At 44.2% G+C, this 27,837-nt stretch overlaps 2 protein-coding genes and 3 long non-coding RNA genes across 5 annotated transcripts; 3 read left to right on the plus strand and 2 right to left on the minus strand.

The window, feature by feature from the left end:
* Window positions 1-1,063: 1,063 nt before the first annotated feature.
* LOC100304328 (uncharacterized) lies at window positions 1,064-3,894 on the plus strand. Its single transcript, NM_001356619.1, has one exon. It carries the CDS (start codon window positions 1,402-1,404, stop codon window positions 3,427-3,429), a length of 2,028 nt encoding a protein of 675 aa, NP_001343548.1. The 5' UTR covers window positions 1,064-1,401; the 3' UTR covers window positions 3,430-3,894.
* Window positions 3,895-4,765: 871 nt separating this feature from the next.
* Window positions 4,766-7,227, minus strand: LOC103626395 (uncharacterized). The gene is made up of 4 exons (XR_004849427.1): window positions 6,960-7,227; window positions 6,458-6,529; window positions 6,307-6,359; window positions 4,766-5,942 (listed from the first exon to the last, which is right to left on the minus strand). It is a non-coding gene; the product is annotated as an uncharacterized lncRNA (long non-coding RNA).
* Window positions 7,228-8,732: 1,505 nt separating this feature from the next.
* On the minus strand, window positions 8,733-9,251 carry LOC103626396 (uncharacterized). Its single transcript, XR_552923.3, has 3 exons — window positions 9,168-9,251; window positions 8,968-9,057; window positions 8,733-8,824 (listed from the first exon to the last, which is right to left on the minus strand). It is a non-coding gene; the product is annotated as an uncharacterized lncRNA (long non-coding RNA).
* A 6,600-nt stretch (window positions 9,252-15,851) lies between these two features.
* LOC103626397 (uncharacterized) lies at window positions 15,852-16,846 on the plus strand. The gene is made up of 5 exons (XM_008646793.1): window positions 15,852-16,137; window positions 16,225-16,309; window positions 16,390-16,514; window positions 16,605-16,676; window positions 16,770-16,846. The coding sequence occupies exons 1-5, from the start codon at window positions 15,945-15,947 to the stop codon at window positions 16,844-16,846; spliced, it is 552 nt and encodes a 183-aa protein (XP_008645015.1). The 5' UTR covers window positions 15,852-15,944.
* Window positions 16,847-26,919: 10,073 nt separating this feature from the next.
* Window positions 26,920-27,391, plus strand: LOC109939683 (uncharacterized). Its single transcript, XR_002748266.1, has 2 exons — window positions 26,920-27,105; window positions 27,198-27,391. It is a non-coding gene; the product is annotated as an uncharacterized lncRNA (long non-coding RNA).
* Window positions 27,392-27,837: the final 446 nt, after the last annotated feature.

A 27,837-nucleotide genomic window follows, 5' to 3' on the forward strand; every position in this document is an offset into this window, starting at 1 on the left:
GGGGGCGCAGTACAGTAGCTAGTACCACTAGTGATGGTGTAGTGTACCGGTACGTTACGTACAATACTACTTGGGTTTTGCTTGCACACCATTCCCTTCCGCTGGCAAGTTCACCTTTTTGCCCCCACTCCGTTGCCCGGCGTCGGAGACAGTACTACAACAGGCACCGATTCTGCGGCCGGCTTGACACGGAATGCGAGTACTAGTGCATTCCAACTGGCAGGTGGACAAGAGAGCACTGCAGCCTACGACGATAGGCACGGGTGGCGCCCGTCAGTCAGTTCCACCACGTGACAGTACACGCGACAGATGTCACCAGGCCAGGACTGCTTGCTAGCAGGGCATGCACGAGGCCACGAGAGAGAGCCAGAGAGGGTTGCAACTTGCAAGTAATACTCCAGCGGACGACCTCGGATCCTCTGACGATGTGGCGGGTCCTGGGAATCAGTCGTTGACCAAGAATAAGAACGGGGGCACAGCTTTCGCCGCCGCTCCCCAGGCCTGCAGCCGGCCAGGTGCGTGTGCGTGCAGTCCCCCAGCCAGCGACGGCCAGAAGATCACCTGACAATTCCGGCCCGCCGCCTGGTCGCCTGCGTCACGGTCACGGTCGCGAAAAAAACACCCGTTGCGGCGTTGCTCGAACCACCCTCGCCGCGCCCCGTCCCGTCCCGTCCCGTCCAACCCAACCCAACCCCCCGCCGCCCACCGGCCTCGGCCCCGGCCCCGCGGATAGACACCCGCGGCGCTGCCTGTGCCTTCTGCGCGGCGCTGCCAGCTGCCTCGTAATCACGCGCCCCTGCCCTGTCCTGCCGGCTGCCGTGCCGAGCCCCACGTCCACCTGCGCCCGCGGCCGCCTTTCCGCCCGCGGCCCAACAGAAAAAAAGAGAGAGAGGAAACGGGCGCACGCGGCCTTCCTCCCCCTCCGCCTCCTCTCCTCGGCCGCGCCTTGGACGCGTCCGACGCCGAGCCTTCCTTTCGTTCCTCTCCAATCGAGCCAAAAGGACTCCCGTCTCTTTCCCTCCTCCTTTCTCGCCTCGCCCCCCTTTTCCAGCCTAAACCCCCTCGCCCCCGCACCTCTTTCTTCCCCATATGGCCATACTATCACACTAGACTCCTCTCCTCTCCGCTCCGCGCCGGCATGGCCTCCTGTTCCCAGCGCCTCTCACCTACCGTGTGCCAGTCCCCCTCACGCGCCACGCCCCCCCTCGGATAACTACTAGTTGCCGTACCGTGGGAGCGCCGCCTCGAGTCTCACCAACAACACCTGCTGGTGCGTAGCCGCGCCCGCGCCCCCGCCGCGGCTCTCTGGTTGGATTCCCGTGCGGGATCGGCGGGCGAACCTCCGACTCACCGCCGCGACCGTTCCCGCATTACAGGGGCGTCCGTGCGTGCGTGCTCCGGATGGGGGCGTCCCACGACGACGAGGCGGGGCCGCTGGCGAGCCTCCTGGCGGCGCGCCGCGCGCTGCGGGCCGGCCTGGACAAGTCGCGCGCGCTGAGCCGCGCGCTGGCGCCCCGGCTGGAGGGGATCCAGGCGCGGCTGCCGGCCATGGAGGCGTCAGTGCGCCCGATCCGCGCGCCGCCGGAGGCGCTCGCCACGGCGGGGCCCAACATCGACCGCGCCGTGGGCCCCGCCGCCGCCGTGCTCAAGGTGTTCGACGCCGTGCACGGCCTCGAGCCGCCGCTCCTCGACCGCGCCGCCGCCGCCGCCGACCTCCCGGGCTACCTCGCCGTGCTCGCGCAGCTCGAGGCCGCGCTCCGCCTCCTCTCCGACAACTGCGGCCTCGCCACGCAGTGGCTGGCCGACATCGTCGCCTACCTCGGGGAGCGCAGGCTCGCCGACGCCCGCTTCGTGGCCGGCCTCGCCGCCGCGCTCGACCGCCTCAGGGACGACGCCTCCGCCGGCCTCGACGCCGGGCTGCTCGCCGCCGCGCTTGACATGCTCCAGGCTGAGTTCCGCCGGCTCCTCAAGGACCACTCCGCGCCGCTTGCTATGAAGGACCCCGACGGCTCTGGCTCCGATCCGCCCCCCGTCGTCCCTTCTCGGATCCCTGCCGCAGTCGTGCACAAGCTCAGCCTCATCCTTGACCGCCTCGCTGCCAACGGCCGGCTTGACCACTGCTCCTCGGCGTATGGGGACGCGCGAGGGGATACCGTGTGCGCCAGCCTCCGCGCGCTCGGCCTTGATTACCTCAAGGAGACGTCGGGGGACGCGCAGGCGCTCAGCCCGAGCGTCGAGCGCTGGGCCCGGCATCTGGAGTTTGCGGTGCACCACCTCCTTGAAGCTGAGAGAAAGCTCTGTGTCGCGGTGTTTGAACGGCGGCCTGAGGCCGCGCCCTTGTGCTTTGCTGAGATTGCAGCTCGTGCTGGCATTCTTGATTTCCTCGACTTTGGCCGTGCCCTGGCTGATGCCAGGAAGGACCCCATCAAGCTATTGCGGCTGCTCGATGTGTTCCATTGTTTGAACAAGCTGAGGCTGGATTTCAACCGTTTGTTCGGTGGAAAGGCCTGCGTAGAGATCCAAAGCAGGACTAGGGAGCTCGTCAAGAGGGTCGTGGATGGTGCTGTTGAGATCTTTGAGGAATTGCTTGTTCAGGTTGAGCTGCAGCGCACTATACCGCCACCAGTTGACGGCGGGGTGCCACGCCTAGTGAGCTTTGTCGCTAAGTACTGCAATCAGCTTCTTGGGGAGCAGTATCGATCTGTGCTAACACAGGTGATCACCATCCACCGCAGCTGGCGCAAAGAAGTGTTTAATGACAAGATGCTTGTTGATGCGGTGCTTAATATCGTTAAGACACTTGAGCTCAACTTTGATACATGGTCAAAGGCTTATGGAGATACAACACTGTCGTCTCTCTTCATGATGAACATACACTGGCACTTCTTCAAACACCTAAAGGGTACTAAGCTGGGCGAGCTGTTAGGTGATCCATGGCTCCGGGAGCATGAACAGTACAAGGATTACTACTCAGCGATGTTTCTGAGGGAGAGCTGGGGAACACTTGCACCCCTGTTGAGCAGGGAGGGCCTGATCATGTTTTCCAAGGGCCGGGCTACTGCAAGAGATTTAGTGAAACAGAGGCTCAAATCATTCAATGCTAGCTTCGACGAGATGTTTCAAAAGCAGTCTAAATGGGTGATATCGGATAGGGATTTGCAGCAGAAGACATGCCACCTCGTGGTGCAGGCCGTAGTGCCTGTTTACAGGAGCTTCATGCAGAATTATGGGCCGCTTGTTGAGCAGGACGTTAGTGCGAGCAGGTATGTGAAGTACAGCGCCGAGGATCTGGATAAGATGCTCAACACGCTCTTCCTGTCCAAGCCAGGCAGGCCAATGAGAGCTGGAAGCTTCCAAATCAAAAATTCGAATGACAAGATTACCAGTGCAATGACAGGATTGTATCGGAGTGCTTCTACTCTGAAGTAGCTTCAGTGGCAGTTGGGAAATACTGAATGCACAATTTGTGCAATAAGCCAATAACTTCGTAGGCAAAGGTGGTTCGGGCCAGTAAGTCAAGATCCCCACTTATGTGGGGGGTGCAATAATGGTTCCATGATTAGAGCAGCTGGAGCATAAGATGAACATAAAACTCTTCCAGAACTGATATTGTGGGGGAGAAAGATGACAGGAGTGTTTCCTCAGCGGGTCTCCTTCCTGTCGATCATCTTTTCACCTTCTATTGCATTCTTATCTGTAGCAAGTATACTCAATTCATTTTAGGAACTTGTGTGGGAGCAGAGGATGTGTAATCAGTTATCTGGTACATGGTAGAAGATTGGTTGTATTATAGGAGGTGTTAAGTTGTTGCATATGGTTATGGTATACTATGTTTTAGATCTCATGAACATGCAGTGAATTATATGGAGTACATTATAACTGGTGGCGAATGGTAATTACAGCAGTTAATTATATGGGATGGCATACTGTTTTTTTCCTTTTCCAAGTCTCTATTGCAGTATTGCTACACTATTACATAGTTCTTTCCGCTTTTATGGAATGGTTTACTTTTGGATCTGTTCTTTGTTCTTTGATGTTGTGATGTACAGAAGCATGCAGTCGATTATAGGCTTACTACCTTTTATGCTAATGCATAACACTACCATGAAACTGATACAGTAGAGGCATACATTATAGTCAGTGCTATTCATTCCTTTCCATTTCATCATGTATTTCTGCTCGTCCAAAGCTTGGTAATATTTTCTTGTCGATTGTGTTGTCTAAATTTCTGGAAAACAGCTATGGCTGCACACACATGCTGACTTGACGAGTGATTTTGCTTTTTGTATGAGAAAACATGTTTCTTGTTGGTTATGTAGACTTATATTATGGATTCCAGGTATTAACTAGCTGATTGCTTAGTATACAGGATGGAGGGAACATGAATCCCCCTTTACGATCATTTTTAGGTATTTTTTTGTTACTCAGGGATTTCTAGCCCCTGGTGTTTCCAAACAGCGGCAGCAGGGTGCTGGGAATCCCCCGCCAGGGCTTCCTTTCCCTGGGATGAGCCCCATCCTTCCAAACTAACCCTCAGGTTGTCACGCTGGGTGCTGTGGTTTTAGATTGGTATATGTATATGATACTCTATATTTCAGATCAATTTATACGTGTGTACATGAATGAATTATGATTTGCTATCCTAGATGTCATTTGTTCTGGCAATGGTCGCCTATGCAGTGGGTCACTGCAACCTTCTGTAGTTCTGTTGATATGCAATATGTGACTACTAATAATCGGGTTGGAGGTTAAAATGTGAGAGAGAAAAGGAATCATCTCAGATTATTTTGAATGGTAATTCTTGTTTTCTTGGACAAGTAGTAGGTTGCAGGTGTATGAATCCATTGCTTGTATTCTGTACCAATGTTACCTTGGTCCTAGAAATGCTGCCCCAAATGCCTCAGAGCATCTACAAAAGACTAGGCAAATAGAAATGCTGCCTCAAATGCCTCAAAGCATCTACAAAAGACTAGGCAAATGGTTCGTCAAGCCAAATTTTGGTTACCCAACATTAAAATAATTCTCCGACATACTAGTTATCTAGCTCACCAAGCTATTCGACTCTTCAAATTGGCTCCTTCACTAGTCAAATTTGGCTAGCCACTCTGACTAGTCAAACTAAATAGATAGTCTGTTGAAGTGAGATGGAAATACAACTTTTTTTATAAAAAAGATAAATACATAATCAAATAGAGAGAAAAAATAAAGAGTTTCTGTAGCCAAATCGTTTGCAATTGGCAGGGTTGCATCAAAATCAAGCACCATGCGACTGACAGGGAAGTCAGGGGATTATGAACTGGCTGAACCCTGGCCGCCAATTCGGGTTCTAGAATTCTGATATGCACATTTTGACTAAAGTTTGGGCTCTGATATGCACATTTTTTACTATCTATTTAGCGCAGGGGTTGTGAAGTTTCAGCCTCTTTTTCATCCTATAGCATAGATCTGGGTACGATTGCATTGCCATTCAGGCAATTATAGTCTACCATCATCAGTCCATGATTATCAGGCATGCACCCAACCAACCCAAGTAGCCGCGCCGTCGTGGATGGAGAGACAAGGGTGCGGTTCATGAATCATGAGTCCTGCTCCTGTAGTCCTGTCCTGTCCAATTCCTTGGCTCGGCTCCTTCATACGGCCGCCGAGCTGACATTTTTCTTTTTCTTTGTGCCACAGCCCACATGGGCCTCACAGGGTGGCCTGTCTCTCTATTGGGCTAAGCCCGATTGGAGCCCACGAAGATGAAAAGCCAAGAGAAAAACGAACAAGAGTACAAGGAGAAAGTCCATTCTACTATATCTAAAGTTCTAAACCATGGTCGTAATTTGATTTTCTTTGCCGAATCCTAAAATCAGGCATCTTCACAACCATTCAAGTTACCTCCCCGTTGTGGTTTAGAGTGGCTTTTGAAGGCGGCTGTATCTTTTTTTTCTAATCACATCCTGTAAATATTGATAAGGTTTTAAAAGTAGAGAACATATTTTCTAAGCTCTTAAAAATCTAAAAAAGAGATATAGAGATAGTTTCGGATAAAGAAATTAAATAAAAATACTTAGAGCTCATTAAAATATCTCCAGATGTTTAAAGATAGATTTAGCTTTAGGTGAGTGAAAAAAATATTCAAATGATCTATAATTTGTTCAAAATATTCTAATAGTCTGGATCCTAAAGTGCCCGAAAGTGATAAGGAAAATCAACTACTAAATAGCAAGCCTAAGATCTACCACAACATCCTAGAAATGTAAAAAAAAATACCAATAGGGCGCATATGCGATTAATTGTTTACTTAATAGGGAAGAACCAGACCTTTGGTTTCTTTGCATTCCACGAAGTCGAAGGCAGTGATGATGTCGAATAACCTAATTTTAGCATGGTCATAATTCTATAAAATTCAATAACTCCTGTATGTGTGTATGGTGGACATCTTAGTGTGATAAAAACACGCCTAGAAATATACCTGGAGAGGCCTCCTGATTTAAGCATGAAGTCGGAGCACCCCTATTTTTGGAATCCGCATCACTTTTAGAATCTAGGAAAAAAAGGAAAGAAGGAGGATACAAAATCCAAATCAAGAACTCCAACAAATCAATTGTAAAGAGCACTTCTTTTTTCGACGACCTCCTCCAACTCTAGAGATATCAGATTCATGTTAGTGTTAGGGGGGTCACCATTAGGGATAGCGTTGATGAGAGAATATTTGGGTTCATGATCTAAATAGAATAATTTGGGTGTTAGACAGACTAAAAATAGTGATCTATATAGATTCAATAGTGTTGGTGACAGATCCAACGTTGTTCGTATCATCAGACAGAGGGGTGGCGATGAAGGTTGACGAATGTCGATCTAGAAAGGATAGGGTAGGAAGAAGAGAGAGGAGGAATAATTCTAGCAAGGAAAAAGCGGGCGGGGATCAAATCCGTAGTTATTAGTGGCGGCGAAGGATTCGATTATGATGGTACCGTGGACGAAGAAGCGGAGATGAAGGCGGGGGCGTCGATCAAGAAATATGTAGAGTGTGGGAGAGGAGGTTAATTCTGATGAGGCGGGGTTCCGATCCATAGTTTTTAGTGGTGACGGTGGACTTGATGGTGTTGTTACTACTTATGGAGTTGTGGCGATAAAGGTGGAGGTATCGATGTAGGATAGGGAAGGGGAGGGAGGAGAAGCTAATTCCAGGCAAAGGTGGGCAGGGCTAGCTAGTAATTGAGCGAGCATAGGAAGTTGGGCAAGATGGGAGAGAGAAGGGTACAAGATTTAGTTATAGTATTGAAAGGGTGGGATAGAGTTGACTAAGTACTCCTGCAGTCCGGCTGGATGCATGCATGTCTATCTCTCTATCCGCAACAACTAATATGCAATTAGATCTTATGTGTAAGTGTGCAAGCGAGGCTCTCGATCTGTTAGATCATGATACAACTGTAGATATAATTATAGTTTGTTAGGGAGTTTTCTATAAATCTGCACGAGCCGGTGATAGAAGGGTTTAAGTGTTAAATATGATATATAGTTGGATCATGATCTAACGGATCAAGAGCCTCGCTTGCATATCTCTACTAACTATTAAGGGGGCAGTGTAGACTGCCCCCGCTCCCGCACGCGCCAGCGACGCACGCGCCAGCGACCCGCTCCCGCACGCGCCAGCGCCCGCACGCAGTAGCCCGCCAGCGCCTGCCACGGCCTCCCGCACGCCCGCTGTCCGCAGCAGCCGCCGCGAAGTCCCTCTCCCGCACGCCGCCTGACCATCCCGCAACTGCCTCCGCTAATCCCGCGCGCCGCAGCAGCCGCCGCTAAATCCCCGCCGTGCGCATCCCGCGCATCGCATCCTGGCACCTAACCGCCTCGGATCCCCACGACAGTCGCGATTTTGCTGGGAATCTCCACGACCACCGCGGATTTCGCACCCACGTCGCCATCCATGGCGTGGAACAGCCACTTCCCTACGCCCGCGGAACAACCAGCGCGTCGTTCCCTCGCTAACCACACCCCAGCCGCAAGCATCCGCCCCAAATCTCAATATCCCTCGCTACGGCAGCGCGCGATTCGCCCCCTATCTCAATACCCCTCGCGGCCACAAATAAGCCGCAGACATCCGCCGCCATCAAGCCCCGCGCCACTTCATTGCCCCGACATTGTGCCGCTGGAGAGGAAGGACGAAGGTGAATTTGCTTGCCCCGCCGACGGATAGGAACTGCTATTGCTCAACCGGCTGCTGCGGCGACCAAGGTATGCTTGCAGCTGGGGTATTTTTAAATTGTATACCATGTACTCAGTTAGCTAGGATCCATTTTTAAATTGTATACCATGTACTGTTTTGATTGATTCTGAGCAATTCGGATGAGTTCAGCAAGATCATGAAATTGTCCATCAATATCACCACATATAGTAACAGTACTCTTTACAGGCTGCAACAATGATAACAAAAGAAATTGGCAAAAGTCAAATAACATGACCAAGTAAGAGCCGCATCTGTGCATCTAGCATATAAACAGCGCAGATTATCCGAAAGGCTCCATCTTAACTTCTACGCATTTAGTTAGCAGGCATAAATTTAGTTTGTGCAAGGCGGGGTGGGGTAGAGTGTGGACTGGGAATTAAACAATTTTTTATTGCTAATTGGGTCGGGTGAAAGCTTACGCTAGACATGAAGAAAAGTTAACCGGTCCCAAACAAAATACTATCTCAACTGGTAATGAAATGGAAATGCTGATGACACAAGCCAAAGCGTACAAAACAGCGAACTTGAAGTGATGTGGTTAAAACCCTCAACAGGCTTAACTTCCATCCGGGTTCCATGCAGCTGTTTCCTCACTTGAGAAGCGAGTGACTGAAAACATCAAATTCCAGGGATAACGTAATTAAAAGTAGGTTCCAAGTTCAATCATGTCAGCATTGGGAGAAAATTATATGGCACTTGCAGACTGGTGGCCCAGTTCATGTAACTGAACAAGACGAACATCATGCACATACCTTCCCTAGCTCCACTCCCCACTGATCAAATGAGTTAATTCCCCATAAGAAGCCCTGAACTGCAATCCGGTGCTCATAGATGGATAAAAGCTGAAGAGTATAGTAACTGTTAATTCCCCAAATGAGCACAAAATCCTGTTGAGGATTGAACGACTTGCATAAATGATGTATTGATAATGTCCTCTTGAGTTGTGGCGAACCTGTCCAACCTCATATGCGGATAGTGTAGGCAGAAGCAAACTTAGTGATGGCCGGTTGCCCTTAAAAGTCTGTTCATAATGATCACCGAGGGGGCTCAATCAGAAGACACACACATATATATCTTTAACTGTAATACTTACACATCAGTTTAATTTAAGTAATAAGTGAGTAGTCACAACCGGATGAGGGATAAGATTCTTTGGAACTTTCTCACTGTGCAACTCTTCAGGAGTCTGAAAACAAGTAGTCAGTTGCAGCAAGTATAGCAATAAACTGTGCGAAACAGTGTATACACAAAACTTTGTTCCAGCCATTCAATATGTACCTTTCCATAAGCAAGTGCATCAGGATGGGCAAAGAAATTTTACTACTTGTTTTCAGATGAAGCAGAGAAATCAACTCAACCTAGAAAAACCTTTCGATAAAAAAGGAGCGTCCAGATCAACTCACAACCATATTCCCAGCTCGCAACCGCCCAGGCCCAGCACCCGCCCGAGCAAACCAAACTGTGTCTAATGTGATCTACAGAGCAATCTGAAAAGGATAAACAAAACAGTGAGTGACGCCTACCCAATATGGAATTTGTCTGCAATTAGAAAGTAGTCTTGCGACATTTAATAAGTCAAACAAAATATAAGTTGTAACTAGCGTATCCCATTTGTGATCTTATAATAAGTCAAGCAAACAGATACTTGGTGGCTCACAACAAATAAGAAAATTACAAGTTTATGAGTATTGAGTTCAGTGCTTTGCACTCCTGAATAATTTCATCCTCATCTAGAAGTTCTTCCAATGTAACCAGCGGCAAGTCTTTAAGCCTTAAATCTATCCAATGACACTGATGAGCGCTATGTATTGTGTACTCATGTGGATTGCATTTTTGGCTAAGCTTTATCATTTTATTTGTTATTGCCACGGTCAAATTTCAGACGACTGTCCATGCTAGGTCTTCCTCTGTCCTGAAAATAAGAAGTTGATCGTGTATTTCTTAATATGTTGGCCCAATTCACTCTTGGCTCTAACTGGATCACATCCAATATTCTCTCCAATCTTTGGCATCCCACTCTTTTCTGACAGCAGTTCCTCAACCAGCTTACCAAGCAGATTTATTGCATCCTCCCAACCCCGGCTGATCTGATCCTGAAGAATAATAGCACCAAAACACTTGTTGCGACTCCCCGACTGATCTGATCCTGAAGAATAATACTTAACAGATATTTGACATTAACCCTCATTTAGTTGTAACATAAGGTACTGTTATAGACAGGGAGGTTAATATTGAAACAAATAGGTGCTGATCTATGTGAGTTACTTCACTGCATATTTCTTTTTAATATGGTATGCCAATCTCCGTTTCTACATATTTGTTGTCTATCTCAGTTTAGTAAGCACCTGCTCATACCTTTGTGGTGCCTTCTGTTAGCGGTTTCATTACAAGTTGTCCTGCTCTTGATCTGAATTTACGGATTAGAATTTTGTCCAATTGGTCTTGCTAATTGCATCTATATTCTGCTAAATTTAACAGCTTTTGATACTAAAACTATTGTTCTGATTATTATGCATGTGTTCATTGGCTATGATGCAAGCTACACCAGAGTATTGGACTGTCGTTGCATAGTTATTTTCAATGAATTATTGAAGTGACAAATTTGTGCGATTACTGATACTTTTCATATTGTGCGGATTTGGTAAAGGGAGCCAAGGACAAGCATTTGAGGGTTAAGAGACTTGTCAGGATCCCTACTAAGGTTCTCCACATCACCACTCGTGTGCCCCCTTGCGGTGAAGGTATCAAGCTGTCTGCTGGTTGGCTTTGTTTAATTTTACTGATTGAGTTTTTAGTACTTTCATTAATAGGAATACGTAATACATTGATCTGTTCACTATTCACTAATTTATACATGTGTTAAGCATTAAAGTGCTCCCAGTTCACAACAATATTATGCTATTGTTAATTTTATTTTTGATTCCATTTATTTCTTAAAACGATTTTTCTTAATACTATAACATGTAAAACTACTGTATCTATCCTGCACCATGTGAGGTGATTTTTGTTATTAACGTTATTATCTACTCCCTGTGTTCCTAATTATTGGTCACTTTGGCTTTTCTATAGTATAATATTCCCAACTTGTGTGTATTTCGGGTATTTATTGGGGTGGTGTAAAGTTTATATGCATACTTCCTGTATATAGAGGTTGATGCTATTTATGTAATGATATTGGTAAGGCTTAGCTAATATTATGAATTTATGTAATGATATTGGTAAGGCTTAGCTAATATTATGATTTGTGTACGGTGAGTTGCATCCGTTCACAATTCTCTTTATCACATGCTTCTCTTCCTTGGATTTTGGATCTTGCCATTAAGTACAAGAACAAACACCATTTACTGCTCAAATAGATAACACCATCTAACTATCAAATTTCTGCTTCAATAAAATTCACCACTACCAGATTCCTCAGTTTCAATGAGAGCAAGAAGAGCAGTATCTATAACTTCAACCTGTAGATGTGCACGGTTGATCTGTTAAGTCCAAATTTACCGTAATGCAGAGCAATCTTCTGACGATAGGAAGTTCGCCCTCGAGCTTTAGTGATGCAGCATATATCTCTGGAATGCCTGCGCCGCGACCAAACACTGCTCTTTGCTCCAGGATTATCCTCACCGCAGTTGTTGGTTCCAGACCTTGGGTGATACCCCTCATCTTCAGTCTAATAACCTGAGATTCCGATGAGTAGCCCGGACAGAAGAGAGACGCTCTGGAGAAAATTCTCGATGAAGTGCATGTGTACGCTTTTGAACTTGAGCATGCATGGTTGACTTGAAGTTGAGATCACTTTGCCATCGGCGGCGAGAAACTCTGCCCTTACCTAAGCAAAAACAATGTAAGGAGGCACATTAGATTGAAACAAATCATCGATGTAACCAGGGGTAAAATTCATAAGCCCAGTTTAAACCCCCCATCATAACGTGTCCAGTTCAGAGTGCAGTCCAAACAAGTGCAGAAGAAAGCACAAATCCTTCCCCTCCTGTTATGTTTAATCAGTCATTTATATATAGAACCACACAATCCAGAACAGAGGTCACAGTCCTTGTCATAAGACGCTATACAAATATCAGATGAAATGCAGAAGAGTAACATTGTTAACTTCAACACATATACAATACTTTGATTGGATACACCATTTAATTATCCTTCACTATGTATACTGAAAATGCGGTGTGATGGATCGGAAATGCAAGTCACAGAAACACAGAACAAAACAGAAACAAACACACACCCACTCCATTCCAAATTATAAGACGTTTTGGCTTCTTTAGAAACACTGATTTTACTTTATACCTAACCATTGTGTATATTTAAGTGCATAGCCCAAAAAAATACCGTCTAGAAAAGCCAAAATCTCTAATGATTTGGAGTGGAGGGAGTATAATCCGTGTATATCGTTACTGGCCATCTTGAAACCAACCGTTCATTACTAGGCTCATTACTCATTAGCCACCTTGAAAGATGGCTCCTGACTGGCACTTCCTCATCTTGCTCCCAGCAGAAAGATGAATAAAAAATAAAATAGCAGACGCTAACTCATGTTTAATCTAAGTTTAATCTTCCTAGGTGCTAGGCAGTTGTATAGGGCCTACCTAGCGCGTACATAGTGCAAGATAACAAGGTTGGAGCATCTGAGAAACAAGGGGGCTGGAACCTTTAGCAAAGCAGCAACTTTGCATACCCAGCTCGCCACATTTCAGTGACAGGCAGTCTGGTTCCAAGTTTTTAAGAAATAACTGAAAATTGTAAAGGAGAAAACAGACTGAGAACCTAACAAAGAGGAGCAACACAGAATGAACACTATATAGACAACTGCAATGTATCACAATTTACCTTGTAGTTATCAACAACCAGAATGCTCTCAACTAAAAGAACATGACTTGAAGTTGAGATCACTTTGCCATCGGCGGCGAGAAACTCTGCCCTTACCTAAGCAAAAACAATGTAAGGAGGCACATTAGATTGAAACAAATCATCGATGTAACCAGGGGTAAAATTCATAAGCCCAGTTTAAACCCCCCATCATAACATGTCCAGTTCAGAGTGCAGTCCAAACAAGTGCAGAAGAAAGCACAAATCCTTCCCCTCCTGTTATGTTTAATCAGTCATTTATATATAGAACCACACAATCCAGAACAGAGGTCACAGTCCTTGTCATAAGACGCTATACAAATATCAGATGAAATGCAGAAGAGTAACATTGTTAACTTCAACACATATACTATACTTTGATTGGATACACCATTTAATTATCCTTCACTATGTATACTGAAAATGCGGTGTGATGGATCGGAAATGCAAGTCACAGAAACACAGAACAAAACAGAAACAAACACACACCCACTCCATTCCAAATTATAAGACGTTTTGGCTTCTTTAGAAACACTGATTTTACTATATACCTAACCATTGTGTATATTTAAGTGCATAGCCCAAAAAAATACCGTCTAGAAAAGCCAAAATCTCTAATTATTTGGAGTGGAGGGAGTATAATCCGTGTATATCGTTACTGGCCATCTTGAAACCAACCGTTCATTACTAGGCTCATTACTCATTAGCCACCTTGAAATCTACAGTTACAATTGAATAACAAATCGATCTATCGAAATATCTTCACCGGAGCTGGTCTTCCTGTGGACTCACGGGAAATATCGCCTTGTTTGCGAAAGAACCTACTTGTTTGCGAAAGAACCTATGGCAATATCAGGGCAGAAGATTTTAGGAACTCCCCAAACGAAGAATCATATCACTCTTTTGTGCCACCAAGCTGGATTGCTGGAATAATAATGGAGACATGCTTGGGGGTCTAATGATTCTCTTCTGTGCTCTAGCTGCCATTTGGTTGGTTGGCCAGCGCATTGGCCAACCCATATATATGTCCCATCTTTGTTCTTTTAGTCTCCAGGTACTTACAGTTCTCACTGGTAATTGGCGTAATCAAGGGCACCCTGCCCGCAATGCTCAATCCATAGCCCTTGACACCACTATATTTCGCAGGGTTATTAGTCATCAGATTCATTGAACAGACTCCTAGATCCCGCAATATCTGCAGAGTAGTGAAATGTCAGTGGCCTACTCACTGCATGATAGGGTTACTTCATCCTATGTACATCACCGTTTCAGAACTGCACAGGCATGAAATTCTTCCGTGCCTCCAAGTAAATTCATGTTGAACCCCTAGAAACATATATGATACAACTTTCCTATACAAGCAGACTTCAGCAGAAAGGAAGTGTTGTGGAGAAAGATTCCACCGTAACTTGAGAGATAATGCATAATTCGTATAAGAGCATAATCCAGGATGTTTAATACGTTTATCTCATCTACACGCGACCTTACTTCACTGAACTGAATCCCCTTATGAACCCTCTCTGAATCTTCGATTTATGGTGACGATGATGACAGCCTGCCACCGCTTGGCCGCCACCGCGACATACAAAAGCCCCAGCTGTAGCGTAGTCGTAGTAGAGCTTTACACAGTTCATCTCTACTGTATAGGCTAAAATAATCTGCATCCGTTGAAAGGGCTGTGTGCAAGAATTGAAGACTTGACGTGCCTTTGCCTCTGCCCGTCCGCCGAACTGGGGGTACTCCGGCACATTGTTGTGTTGACTGCTGACTCCATGCTCAGCTCAAGGCCACGACTGTCCGTATGACCTCTGCCTATGTAGCTGGAGGCGGTAACAATGCCAACCGCATCGGCATGGCGCTGTGCCGCTGCCGAAACAATGTCAGTTTGATTAGCATACGTGGTGCATTTTAGTAGGTTAGCAACTCAACAGAAGTAATCTATCAATCAGCTTTTGTACCAAACCTTCATGTCTGTTTGTAAGGATTCTATTCATCCTCATCAAAAACCCACCATCTAACTACCAAATTTGTGCATCAATAAAATGCACCTCTGCATATGCTATCATGCATACTCGAGCACCAACTGGTTAATACAAATTCTATTCATACTTGAGCACCAACAAGTTAATACTCTGCATATGCTATCAATAAAATTCTATTCAACAGAAGTATGAGCTGCAGACGCCGTACTTGAGCACCAACTGGGCAATACAACTCCGTCATACGCTATCATGCATGCCATCCACCTCTGCATGAGCTGCATACTCGTGAACTACAAGCCTTAATTACAGTCACACCTACAGTCCAAAATAAGTGCTCAACCAACCAACCCACACTGCTCCTATGTCGTGCTATATCAATGCATTGGACTATTTTACAATTTACTTTAAACTATTGTCAAATGATAATAGGTTTTGATGGAGCCAGCCGTATTGAACCGTGAAAGAGTTGCATTGGACAAGAAAAACAAGATGCCTGTGTAAGTTATATTATAAACAATAGTTAACACAAGATTTCGCTATCAAATTTATGAACGTTATTTAGTCGCATGTTTAATATAGCTTCAGGTTGTTCGACGACTATAGCGATGAAGATTTTTATGGGGCACAACGGAAGTATAGTATTGTCGCTCGAGTTGAAGTTAAATTCCCTATTGAACCACGTTATCATGACAGGCAACATTACATTTTGTCTGACATCAATGTAAGACAACCCCTCTTTAGGTTTCATTTACATAACTATATCTAATGTTCGTACCACAATCTATTTTGTGCTGAAATCAAATTAGGGAGCCAAGATCGAGGCCATTGCAACTCGGTATGAGATAGTCAAATACTTCAACAGTTTGCTCCATGAAAAGCATGTCTACAAGATGCACAACGTATGGTTTGGTCTTAATCCGGGTGCATTTAATTTTCGACATCTAAATGGTACCATGGAGTTGTATTTCACCCACCAAACTGTCGTAGAGCCATACACTGTCCCAGTTCAAATGCCGCCATTTCCAAAACATATATTCTTGAACCTTGATGATATTGCCGAGCTGCCAAACAGGACTTTAGTTGGTAAGAATATATCGATCTACTAACCCTATTAAAAATTCCTTTACACAAAATTGAGTATTAATCCATATTTAATTGTGCTTTTTGTAGACATTATGGCTATTGTAGTCCACTTGGATACAATCCATCGCACAATGTGGGGTACATTCAGGAAGATTGTTATAATGGATGCTAGGTATATTCCATTAATAAATTACCAATATGATGTTAAATCTATTAGTACTAATAGATTCTTCACAAAATCAATGGCACAAGGTGGTCTTTACATACCATTAAAGTTTGGGGCGATTTACTAAACAAAAATGCACTCCGTTGGGCGTTGGCTAATGAGAATTATAGCATCATAATTGGGACCATGTTTCGGCGGTTCAGAAAACAAGGTACAACATATGTTTACACCTTGCTAACACATTATTCACTATTTTTTCTTTTATAATTATTCTTATTGAATATTAATTATGCTATTCTAGAGTGTCTCGAATCAACTGACCATACAACAATACACTTCAAACCGTTCCATCACAACACCCATTATTTTGAACGTAAGTAATTACCTACATCAAAATTATGTACTTATTTTCATTATTATATTGTGAACTGAGTATACATGTGATTAAATGTTGCACTCATTGCAGCAATTCAAAAGGCTTTGGTGGCGCGGAACGATCGTCAGTTTGCCGTTAGATATCTTGACGACCAAAGGCGTAGATAGAGTCTGTAACTTTTGCAAATCTGCATTTTATGATGGAATACATGTACTGTTATTGATGCTACTTACATGTGTCAATATTTGTAAAACATTTTGTTCTACTGGGACATATCAATGAATACGTGGAACATCAAATCGTTTAGCCCGTACGTTTTCCATTTACAACATTATATTGGTTTAATGTTGTGTCATTTTTGACATTCAAATTGTAACTTCGCTCGTGAAATTACGTCAAATATACAGATCAAATCCGGAACAATTTTAATGTACATTCGGTATACCAAAGCCCATCTATAGGAGCTAGGCATGCTACAGGAAGATATTCCACATCACCAGAGTTATGAAAACAATTACTTAGCGCATCACCCATATCCATCTATGCAGTTCAAACTTGGAATATAATACACTATCTTATACAGACACCAACATCGTTCTCTTATCACCTCTCTCTAGGTCCTATCTCTTTACTCTCGGTTATGATGCTTGTTTCTATAACCTCTATTACCAAGGGCATCTTTTTTGATCTTCTATCCGCTTGGTTTATTGTAGTCATATCATTTCACCCTTAGTTCTTGCAGCATATTATTTTTATGCTCATGTTTTCTCGGGTACTGTTGTTGTTATAGATCAGATGGGACATAATGTCGATCGCAAACCATTCACAGACATCTCTAGCAATATCATTAGAGGTAAAGGTCAATACACAAACTGACCATACATCGTCGAAACGTAGTAAGTAGGGAACACTGATACACAAACTTACATTATAGGTGATCAAAATGAATTGCTCGGACCAATGCTCGATGCTAAGGAGCGTAAGCGAAAAAGGGATAGGGAAAGATATGCAGCGATGTCCGTTGAACAAAAAAACGAGAAGAATAGGAAGCGTCGTGAAGCACGTCAACGAAACAAGGGACACAATGTGATACCCAATGTGTCAGGAGGTGATGAAAAATGTCCAATTTTAATTAATAAATCTACGCATAAACCTACAATTGGAAAGTAATTGTGTTCATATTTTATAGGTGACCAAAATGAACAGCTTAGGTTGTATAATCAGACACCAAGGCGGAAAGAGGGAAAGTTAGAGTACATAAGAAAACGTAGAGCACTGCAAGCTAGCACTTTGAATCAGGGGTCCATCGCCATGGAGGTCCCAACATATACCTCTGAGGTTGTACACTCTACAGCAGATGTATCGGAACCTGATTCATCCTCTGATAACGCATGCGACTGGGTTATCCCTGAATACACCAGTACACCTTTCATGCCAGCTTCAACACAAACTGAGGATGTCGGTTCACCCGATATGTCTACTGAGCCACTCCGACGTAAACATCATGTTCTGCCTGGTGAAAGACAAGCTATCTTAGCCCGTCAAAACAAGAAATTTGAAGCAAACATTGCACGTAACGTGGCTACTTTGACTGAGGATACTATTAGTGACGTCGGACAAATGGATGATTCGACACAACCCGGTTCAACTATAGAGATCAACAACACTGGTAATTATACTAACCAATTGTAAATGGATCTTGCACGACGACGATAAAATGTAGTCCGACTAAACGTGTGTTTCCATCAGTACAATATAGGAATACATGCCAAAGTGCGATCGTGGCAACAAACGGGAGTGCAAACATGGTCGAACAAAGAAGTGTGTTGGAGCAAAGCCAGTCGATCCCAAGGTTCATTTCCAATGGTAATTGTTAAAAATCTTTATTGAGGTTATATATTTTCTCAACCCTGAATGCCATGTCTTTTACTTGGATTGTATTTTCACGATCCAGTTGATGACGATGATGAGGGTGTCATATTCGGAGAGGATAATGATGAGAACAAGGGATATCTATTCGCTGGTAATTGTACTTATGTCAATTTCTATTACAATAACAATGCATATCTAAATTCAAATGTCTTAATCGTTCTTTTCCAAAACAAATATCAGATGAGGACACTAACGAGGACTTCGAGATAGATGGTACTCAAGATCAATCTGTTGTCACTGATGTGCCTGACCCGTACGACAAGGTCTACAGTAACATCCCTGAAGAAACACATATGCTGAAGCACGTTCCCGACTGTGGTTATTGCACTGCGAAGAAGTTTGAGTATGAGCCGCCTGGGTTTTGCTGTCGAGGTGGGAAGGTTGAGCTAGCCCCACTAGAGACCCCTCCCCTGCTCAGGCGGTTGTGGGATAGTGCAGACTCTGATGCTAGGCACTTTCGTGATAACATCAGGTTTTTTAATGGCCATTTTTCTTTCACTTCCCTGTACTGTTGCCTCGACAGTATGACAACTAATATGAGGGATTCTGGTATATACACATTCTGTGCACAAGGCATGATGTACCATAATATCAAGTCATTCGGTAGTGAATGTGGGGCAGAGCACAAACACCTGGAGCTTTACTTTTACGATGATGATCCCAGTCTCGAGCATCGATACCGTAAGTGTCGTGAAGATCAGATTCAGAAAGACCAAGAGGTTATTAAACAGATAGTTGGCATACTTCGTGGAAATCCGTACTCTGAGCACCTTAGGAGCATGGGTCATGTTGAGAACCTTGCTGACTATCACATCGCATTGAACCTTGACCAGACGTTGAACCAGAAGACATATAACACACCTCTCACTTCGGAGGTGGCCGCTGTCTGGATCGAGGGGAGCGAACGACGAGGCCAGTTCATCAAGAGTGTTATGCTACATGGGAAGGATAGGTCAAGCCACGGCATCCGCTCATACCATGGATGCTACGATGCGCTATCATATCCACTGTTCTTCCCTAGAGGTGAGCTTGGATGGCATGCAAATATCCCAAAGGTTGGTGTATCCATGGACGAAGTGGATGCATACCGGGCGACGCATAGGGCAAGTAATGGAAATGATGAAGATGCGGGTTAGTTGTTTCTTTGTAATTTCTACGTTGTTCACATTATTAAATATGTTTTCGGCATCACTAAATAATCGATTCTTGCGTATGCAGAACCTCCTACCCATCTATGTGTGTCTGTGCGTGATTACTACTGCTACAAATTTCAGATACGTCCAGGGGTATTCAATCCGATACTTCATGGTAAACGACTTTTCCAGCAGTTCGCGGTCGACACATACATTAAGATTGAGAGCTCCCGTTTAGATTTCATACGTAAGAACCAGGATCGGTTAAGGGCAGATCTATACCAGGGCTTGGTGGATAGCATGTTAGATGGAGATGTTAGAGGAGAGAAGGTTGGAAAGCGAACTGTGTTGTCACCGTCGTTTATTGGCGGTCCTCGTGACATGAGACGTCGATATATGGATGCTATGGCTCTGGTGCGGAAGTTTGGTAAACCAGACATCTTTCTTACCATGACATGTAACCCTAACTGGGATGAGATAAAGAGAGAGCTTTTACCTGGACAGACACCGCAAGATCGTCCTGATCTTGTAGTGCGTGTCTTTCATGCGAAACTACAGGAGCTAAAGCATAGGTTGACTAAACAGGATATACTCGGTAAAGTCCGAGCCTACGTCTATGTCGTGGAATTTCAGAAACGAGGGTTGCCACATGCCCATTTTCTACTCATCATGCAAAGGAAGTACAAGCTCACGTGCCCTGAACAGTATGACCTTTTGATCTCAGCTGAGATCCCGTCCAACAAGTACCCTGAACTGCGAAAGATGGTTATCAAGCATATGATGCATGGCCCGTGCGGGTCGCTAAACCCTAACTGCCCATGCACTAAGGGTCGTGCATCGTGCAAGAATCAATACCCCCGGCATTTCCATGAGGCAACCATGCAAGGGAAGGATTCATATCCTAATTACAGACGTCGTGATGATGGGCGTAAGGAAAAGGTTCGAGGATGTGAATTGGACAATAGATGGGTTGTCCCTTACAACCCTTACCTGCTTCGGCTCTTCAACTGTCACATCAATGTTGAGGCGTGTGGGAGCATCAAGGCTGTTAAGTACCTGTTCAAGTACATATACAAAGGCCATGATCGTGCGTCTGTTGTTATGAGAGATGCGAGTAAGGAAAATGGTGATGTAGATGAGATCCAGCAGTATAGAGATGCAAGGTGGGTGACTCCTCCGGAAGCCTTATGGAGGATATATGGATTTGAGCTTAGTCAGAACTCTCCATCTGTGATGCAGCTGCAACTCCATCTTCCAAACATGCACATGGTGACGTTTCACGAGCGACAAATGGTCGAGCGAGTCGTCAACCGTCCAGGTGCTGATAGGTCAATGATTACAGCATATTTTAAGGCGAATAAGCTGTACGAGGAGGCTCGGGGCATCCTGTATCGTGACTTCCCCGAGTGGTACACTTGGCAGCAGGGCAAAGTGTGGCAAAGGAGGAAACGGAATACGGGTGGACAAGTCGGTAGAATCGTCTCTGCTCTACCATCTGAGGGGGAGCGCTTCTATCTTCGGCTCCTCCTAAATCATGTTACTGGTGCTACCTCCTATGTGGATCTAAGGACAGTAGACGGTGACACACTACCATCGTTTCGTGAGGCAGCACAAAGAAGGGGATTACTTGAAGCAGACAACACAATAGATGAGTGTCTCAATGAAGCTGCTCTTTACCAAATGCCATCAGCGCTACGGAGGTTGTTTGCAACGATACTGGTTTTCTGCGAGCCGAATGATGTGGCCGAATTGTGGCAGAGACACCTTGACAAAATGTCCGAGGATTATCATCGTATTACTCAGAGCAAAAGCCATTTGCAGCAGATGGTCTTGATTGACATTAGAAACATGTTGCAGTCAATGGGTAAAGACATAAAGACATTCCCTCTACCTGCTATCATCGATAGATATGACGATTCACAAGGTATTGATAGAGAGATTTACGAGGAGGAAATTATCGAGGCGACGGCAGAAGATGTTGCTTTGCAAGAAACCCTAAATGAGGAGCAGAAGTCTGCCTATGAAAAGATCTTATCTGTTGTTGACACCAGTAATGGCGGTGTGTTCTTTGTGGATGGGCCTGGTGGTACTGGAAAGACTTATCTGTATAAGGCATTGCTTGCGGTGCTACGTAGTCAGGACAAGATTGCAGTTGCAACAGCTACATCTGGGGTTGCGGCTTCCATAATGCCTGGTGGGAGAACTGCCCATTCACGCTTCAAGATACCACTTACTATTGATGATGGTGCTATATGTACCTTCACGAAACAAAGTGGGACATCAAAGTTGCTACAGAAAGCGTCGCTCATTATTTGGGACGAGGCATCAATGGCTAAGAGACAATCAATTGAAGCGTTGGACAACAGCATGCGTGATATCATGGGACGCCCTGATCTGCCCTTTGGTGGGAAGACTATTGTGTTTGGGGGAGATTTCAGACAAGTACTCCCTGTTGTACGTAAAGGGTCAAGGGCTCAGATAGTTGCTGCCTCTCTACGGAGTTCTTACCTATGGGAATCAATGTGCCACCTAAAGCTTGTTCGCAACATGAGAGCAAAGAGCGACCCGTGGTTTGCAGAATATTTGTTGCGTGTCGGTGGTGGAACTGAGGAAGTGAACAACGATGGTGATGTTCGTCTTCCAGATGAGGTATGTGTGCCATATACCGGTGATGACCGCGACCTTGACAGATTGATAGATGACATTTACCCCAGTCTAAACGAAAACATGTCTAATACAAGCTACATCACTTCAAGAGCAATATTGACTACTCGGAACGACTGGGTTGATATGATAAATATGAGGATGATCGATCGTTTCCAACGGGAGCAGATGATGTACCATAGCTTTGACACCGCGGTGGACGATCCTAATAACTATTATCCATCGGAATTCCTAAACACGCTGACTCCTAATGGACTACCCCCGCACGTTCTGAAGCTCAAAATTGGGTGCCCATTCATGTTGCTTAGGAATATAGACCCTGCTAACGGTCTTTGCAACGGTACACGGCTGGTGGTACGTGGTTTCCAAAAAAATAGTATCGATGCTGAAATTGTCCTTGGTCAGCATGCTGGAATGCGGGTTTTCTTGCCTCGTATACCCCTGTGCCCTTCTGATGACGAGATGTTCCCTTTCCATTTTAAAAGGAAGCAGTTTCCGGTAAGACTAAGTTTCGCCATGACTGTTAACAAGTCCCAGGGACAGACGATTCCTAATGTTGCTGTGTACTTGCCTGAACCAGTATTCTCTCATGGCCAGCTATATGTTGCTCTCTCAAGGGCCACAACTCGATTGAATGTGAAGGTACTTGTAATTCCAGTCACTGATGATAAAATGAATAAGGGGGTGGAAAAGAAGTCAACAATAAATGGCGTAACATACACAAAGAATATTGTCTATAAGGAGGTCCTTACGCCGTAGCTGTACTGTGAATTTATTTCTGTTGGTATAATGTCTGTGAACTCGGCCAACACTGTATGTGAACACTATATTTCTAAAGATGTGTGTGCTGGTATCGGATGTCGTGAGCATCTTGTAGAACATGTGCGCGTTCGTGCGAGCAAAAAAAATCTCTTGGCCTGATCTATTTTTTCTGTTTGATTTAAATCAAGGACTTCATTAAGTGCACTCTTTATCTCTAGAACTTCAAAGTCACCCCAATTGAATTGCTCACAATCTGAATCCAAACTGTTTTCTTGACTTCTGTTTGAAATCTGGGGAAACAATCTTCTCCTTTTCAAACAGAAATGGTCAGTTGCTAGCATGTAGAGTCTGAAATTCCAAACCTTATATCAAGGTCCTCTGAGCGCTGAACTGCCTCCTTCGCTACGTTAACAGCTTGATTGGTCATTCCGAGAGTTGAAGAGAAACGCCTCTGCAATTTTTATCAGTTTATAAGCTAGCAACTGAATAATTTTCTTGAAGATTTCAGTTGCTCGGTCCTTGAAGAGTAAAGACAAAATCAAATAATTACTACATAGCAGTAATTTACCTGAATTAAGTTATGAGGTATTCAGGAAAGTGTTAAACGTGTAATCTATCTTCAAAAAGAGAAGAAATGCTACCATGTAGAACATGGACCCTACTCTCAGGGTATGTTTGAAATGTAGGAAAGAGGAATACATGAACTGCATTTTCAGAATTGGACTGCTCGGTTCTGTCTGCTCGGTTTTCAGAAACATACAGGAACTGCATTTTCAGAATCTTGCTACTTCAGAAATTACTGACCAGGGACTAACTGCAGCTAACTGAACTAGGACTAGGGAAAAACTGAAGATAACTGAACTGAAGCTAACACGATTAGACTAGGACTAACTGAAGCTAACTAAAAATAACTGAAGCCAACTGAATTGGACTGAAGCAGCCATACCAAACTGAAATTGCAGATGTGCTAGAACTGGCAGCTGTCTGAAAATCTGGCAGCCATACCAAACTGGGCTTCTGAAAACACTGATATCGCCAACTGCATTTTCACTAGAACATCTGCAGCTGTAGCAAACTAGCACAACTTCCATTTGCATTTGCATCTGCATTTTCACAAGCAAGCTAGCACATGTGCATTTGCATTTTCACTAGCAGACTAGCACAACTGCCATACCTGAAAATCAGTGAGAGCTGCCAGCTCCTAGCTCTCCATCGTGGGGTTCACCGCAATGCACTATAAATAAGATATAAATAAAGCCTTTAAGCTTGTTAATGGTCATGATCATAGTACCATACCAAATTCCAAGGAAGTGAAGACATAAGATATACATGGGCTCCAGCACTATGCATGCACTGATATAAACATATAGAGGAAAACAAGGACTGATATAAACACATGGATACAAGAGAACTTAACATCGAGTACAATGTGGCAATAACAATAGTTACACTAGGATTTTAATAGAACAGCATTTTGAACAACTTGAGATCAATGGGCAAACCTAGATAACCTAAGGTGGTGCAAATGCAACATACATACCATATAACTCACCATCTATACTAACTCAATCTACACATCTAATAGGCAATGTAAGCTATCAGCACTCTTTGCACACAGATAACATGCAAGATGCATACTGAAATCACCAAAGCACATACAAGGAGAAGATAAGTCTAAGCAGACAGACCTGGAGTATAGGTGGCAGGAGCTTTGCCTTGCATTCAAGTAGGGGGAAACATAATGCTTGATTAGAATTGATATATCCGGGCTGCAAAACGAGCTATTGCTGGCTTGCCACAAAACATGAAGCAGTTATCTGGACATGGTGTGTTTGATGTCGTGTGCGTTACGTGCATTAGCTAACTGGACAGGCCTGCAATGTAAGACAAGGTACCATTTCATCAGAATCAAACACTCCACATAATTTGACATGATCAAGGCATTAGTAATTAGATGCCCATATCTTTATGGCTTGCATTATTGTCTCATAGAGGGACGTTTCTCTATTATTGTTTGTAATTTGGTATCTCCGTTTTTTAATGCTTGAAATGCAATTTCTTCAGGTGTAGGGTTTCACAATAGAGTAGTTATTTTCTTCATGAATGTTTCACTTTACTGTGTACTGAGAAACCTCTATTATTGGGGCTTATGTTTGTGATTTTAGATTCGAGACCGGTTGTGATAAAAAAAATTAGCTTATGGCATTTATGGGTGACAGATATTACCATACCTTTCAGTATTAGACAATATCTCAAACCTAAGAGGCTAAGACTACTTTGCTTTACTCGTAAAACTCACGCCCCTTGAGTCACTCCCTCATTCTGTAGAGGCACTTTCTAAGTAGCAAACTTGTGTGAGCTCAAATTTTGCTCTTCCATGTTGTGCAAGAAGTTCAAACAATATATGTTTTCTTAAAATTTGAGTTATTCAAATATATTGAGACGAGGTGTGTTGATACTTCCCTACAAATAAATGTGTTTCTCTTTGCTGAGGAGTTCATTTTGAGTCTTCATCAGCTATGTTACAGTATCAAGAGTCTCAAAACTTATATGTCAGTATGCTGATTCTTATCTACCAATGATGATTCTTCATATAGAGGTCAGCTTCCTTGATGAATAGTCCATCACCTGTCTACCGCAATCTGGTTGGCATATTTTGATATGTCGGTCAGTGCATTCTTAGTGCTTTGCACATAAAAGAGGTTACTAAAGAACCTATTGTTAACCACACCTTCATCTGTTTTAATGTGCCAATTTGAGGTGTGCTCTCTATAAATAAAAAATATTCATTGCACAATGTGAAAACTTTGTGACCCATATTCCACACTCCACTACTCCAGTGACTCTTATCCATGACCTTGGCGGTTTCCAAACTGAAATTGCAGATTATGCAGAAGCAGCAGCTCCCAGCTCTCCATCGCGGGGTTCACCGCAGCAGCCATGCCCCCATCCAAGGACGAGATCACCAGACTTTGTGCGTGAGAGCTGCCAGAAGATAGCATAGTTCCAACTGGTACCGTGCAAACAACCCAAACCACTCGCTCACTGGCCCGTCCGCCTCAGGGCGGATCAACATAGAACCAAATGTTCCAATGCAAAAACATAAAACTCATTGTTTATCTTATGAACTGTTTGTCAGAGAGCTCTCAAAGAAAGCACAGAAAGCAAACAACATCTGGTGGAGGCTGAGCGGACTGCTGGGTGACCGGAACCGGCAGGTCATGTACCTACTGCTCCAGGCGCTGTTCACAGTGGCAACAATGGCCACTGTAATACGTACTGCCCGTAATAAACAACTCAAATTCAAAGTGGGGGGGGGCTGAAATGCAGCTCCTAGCCACAGAAGAAAGCCGCAACCGCACCGCACATGTTTTATCGCCCACTGTTTAAAAATAGTACTCGCCTGCCACTTCAAAAGCAAAAGTACACAAGCTGGACCACCACTCAGGTTTCAAAATGTCAGTTAAGAAATTGGTTGCATCTTGCATGGGGGGGCTTCAGATTAGATAAAAGTTTCACGTCCAGGACCTCCCTCCCTCCCGGGCACAAGAAAGTTGTGCAGCTCCTGGTGGTGTGGGCATCTGGACCACGGTATATAATGGTTCCCAACAGATACATGCCAGTACGGCGGCCTACCAGCATGTTGGGACACTGAGGAGCACTTGATAAAGTCTGCAAAGCAGTGTGGAGATCTCACACTAATGCATGTAAAATTGTTTAGCTGGTTATAGTAGAAACATTTGAATCGTGTATCAAATAATACATAGTAACAATGATTATAGGTTTTTGTCTCCTGTGGATGGAATCTAAAGAGGAAAATGTTGCACTTACAATCATCCAAAGAGATAATACAAAGTCTATAGATGAATCTCTACTAATGTCCTTGTCTCATAACAAGCCAAAAAAATCGGTGACTACTACAATAGTTCCGAAAGGTATGATAACTTCCATACTATCGTCTGCATCAATTTGTATTGTTTTTATTGGAAGTGATTCATGTTTGATCTCATGACTGTTTCGTTCGTAGATTATATTTGCACGCAGGGTGATCTTGCACTCATCGATTGGATTAAAGAAATCCCTTGTGAACCAAGGGTAGAAGTCGTGCTTATTGATGATGCTTTTGTGGAAAGGAAGTGGATGGAATGCCTATTTCAACCGGACGCATATCTAGGTGATGAGGTAATTCATGATAATTCAACTAGCTAGGAGCACCACACTTCCAAGATACTCACCCTGGTATTTTAAACCATAACTTACATACTTGCAGGTGATAGACTGTTACATAAATTTAATAAAAGCTCAAGAGCATCTAAAATGCCGATCTGGAGGTCGTGTACATATAGAAAATGCTTTTCAGTTCAACTTTCTAAAGCGAGACGGTGATGCTGGAACTAAAACAGATGAGTTATATCCAAGTAAAGACATGGCACAAATATCTAGCGCTGAAAGAAGAGTTTTACTTTATCTAGACCATGACATGGTAAATACGAGATTGCAATCTACACGGTTAGTGTTTACATGTATTATTATGCAATATTTATAATTGACTTGTAGGTGTTTATTCCAATAAATATCCGAGAAATGCACTGGTATCTTGCTGTGATCAATGCAAGAAATATGGAGATACAAGTGCTCGACTCACTTGGTACATCATCCGGTCGCAA

The sequence above is a fragment of the Zea mays genome, chromosome 5 (assembly GCF_902167145.1).
Source record: "Zea mays cultivar B73 chromosome 5, Zm-B73-REFERENCE-NAM-5.0, whole genome shotgun sequence".
NCBI lineage: Eukaryota > Viridiplantae > Streptophyta > Magnoliopsida > Poales > Poaceae > Zea > Zea mays.

Coding starts and splice junctions, on each gene's coding strand:
- LOC100304328 (NM_001356619.1), top strand. CDS start 1,402: ATGGGGGCGTCCCACGACGACGAGGCGGGGCCGCTGGCGAGCCTCCTG.
- LOC103626397 (XM_008646793.1), top strand. CDS start 15,945: ATGCACAACGTATGGTTTGGTCTTAATCCGGGTGCATTTAATTTTCGA. Junction 16,138..16,224: donor GCCAAACAGGACTTTAGTTG/GTAAGAATATAT, acceptor TGCTTTTTGTAG/ACATTATGGCTATTGTAGTC. Junction 16,515..16,604: donor TCGGCGGTTCAGAAAACAAG/GTACAACATATG, acceptor ATGCTATTCTAG/AGTGTCTCGAATCAACTGAC.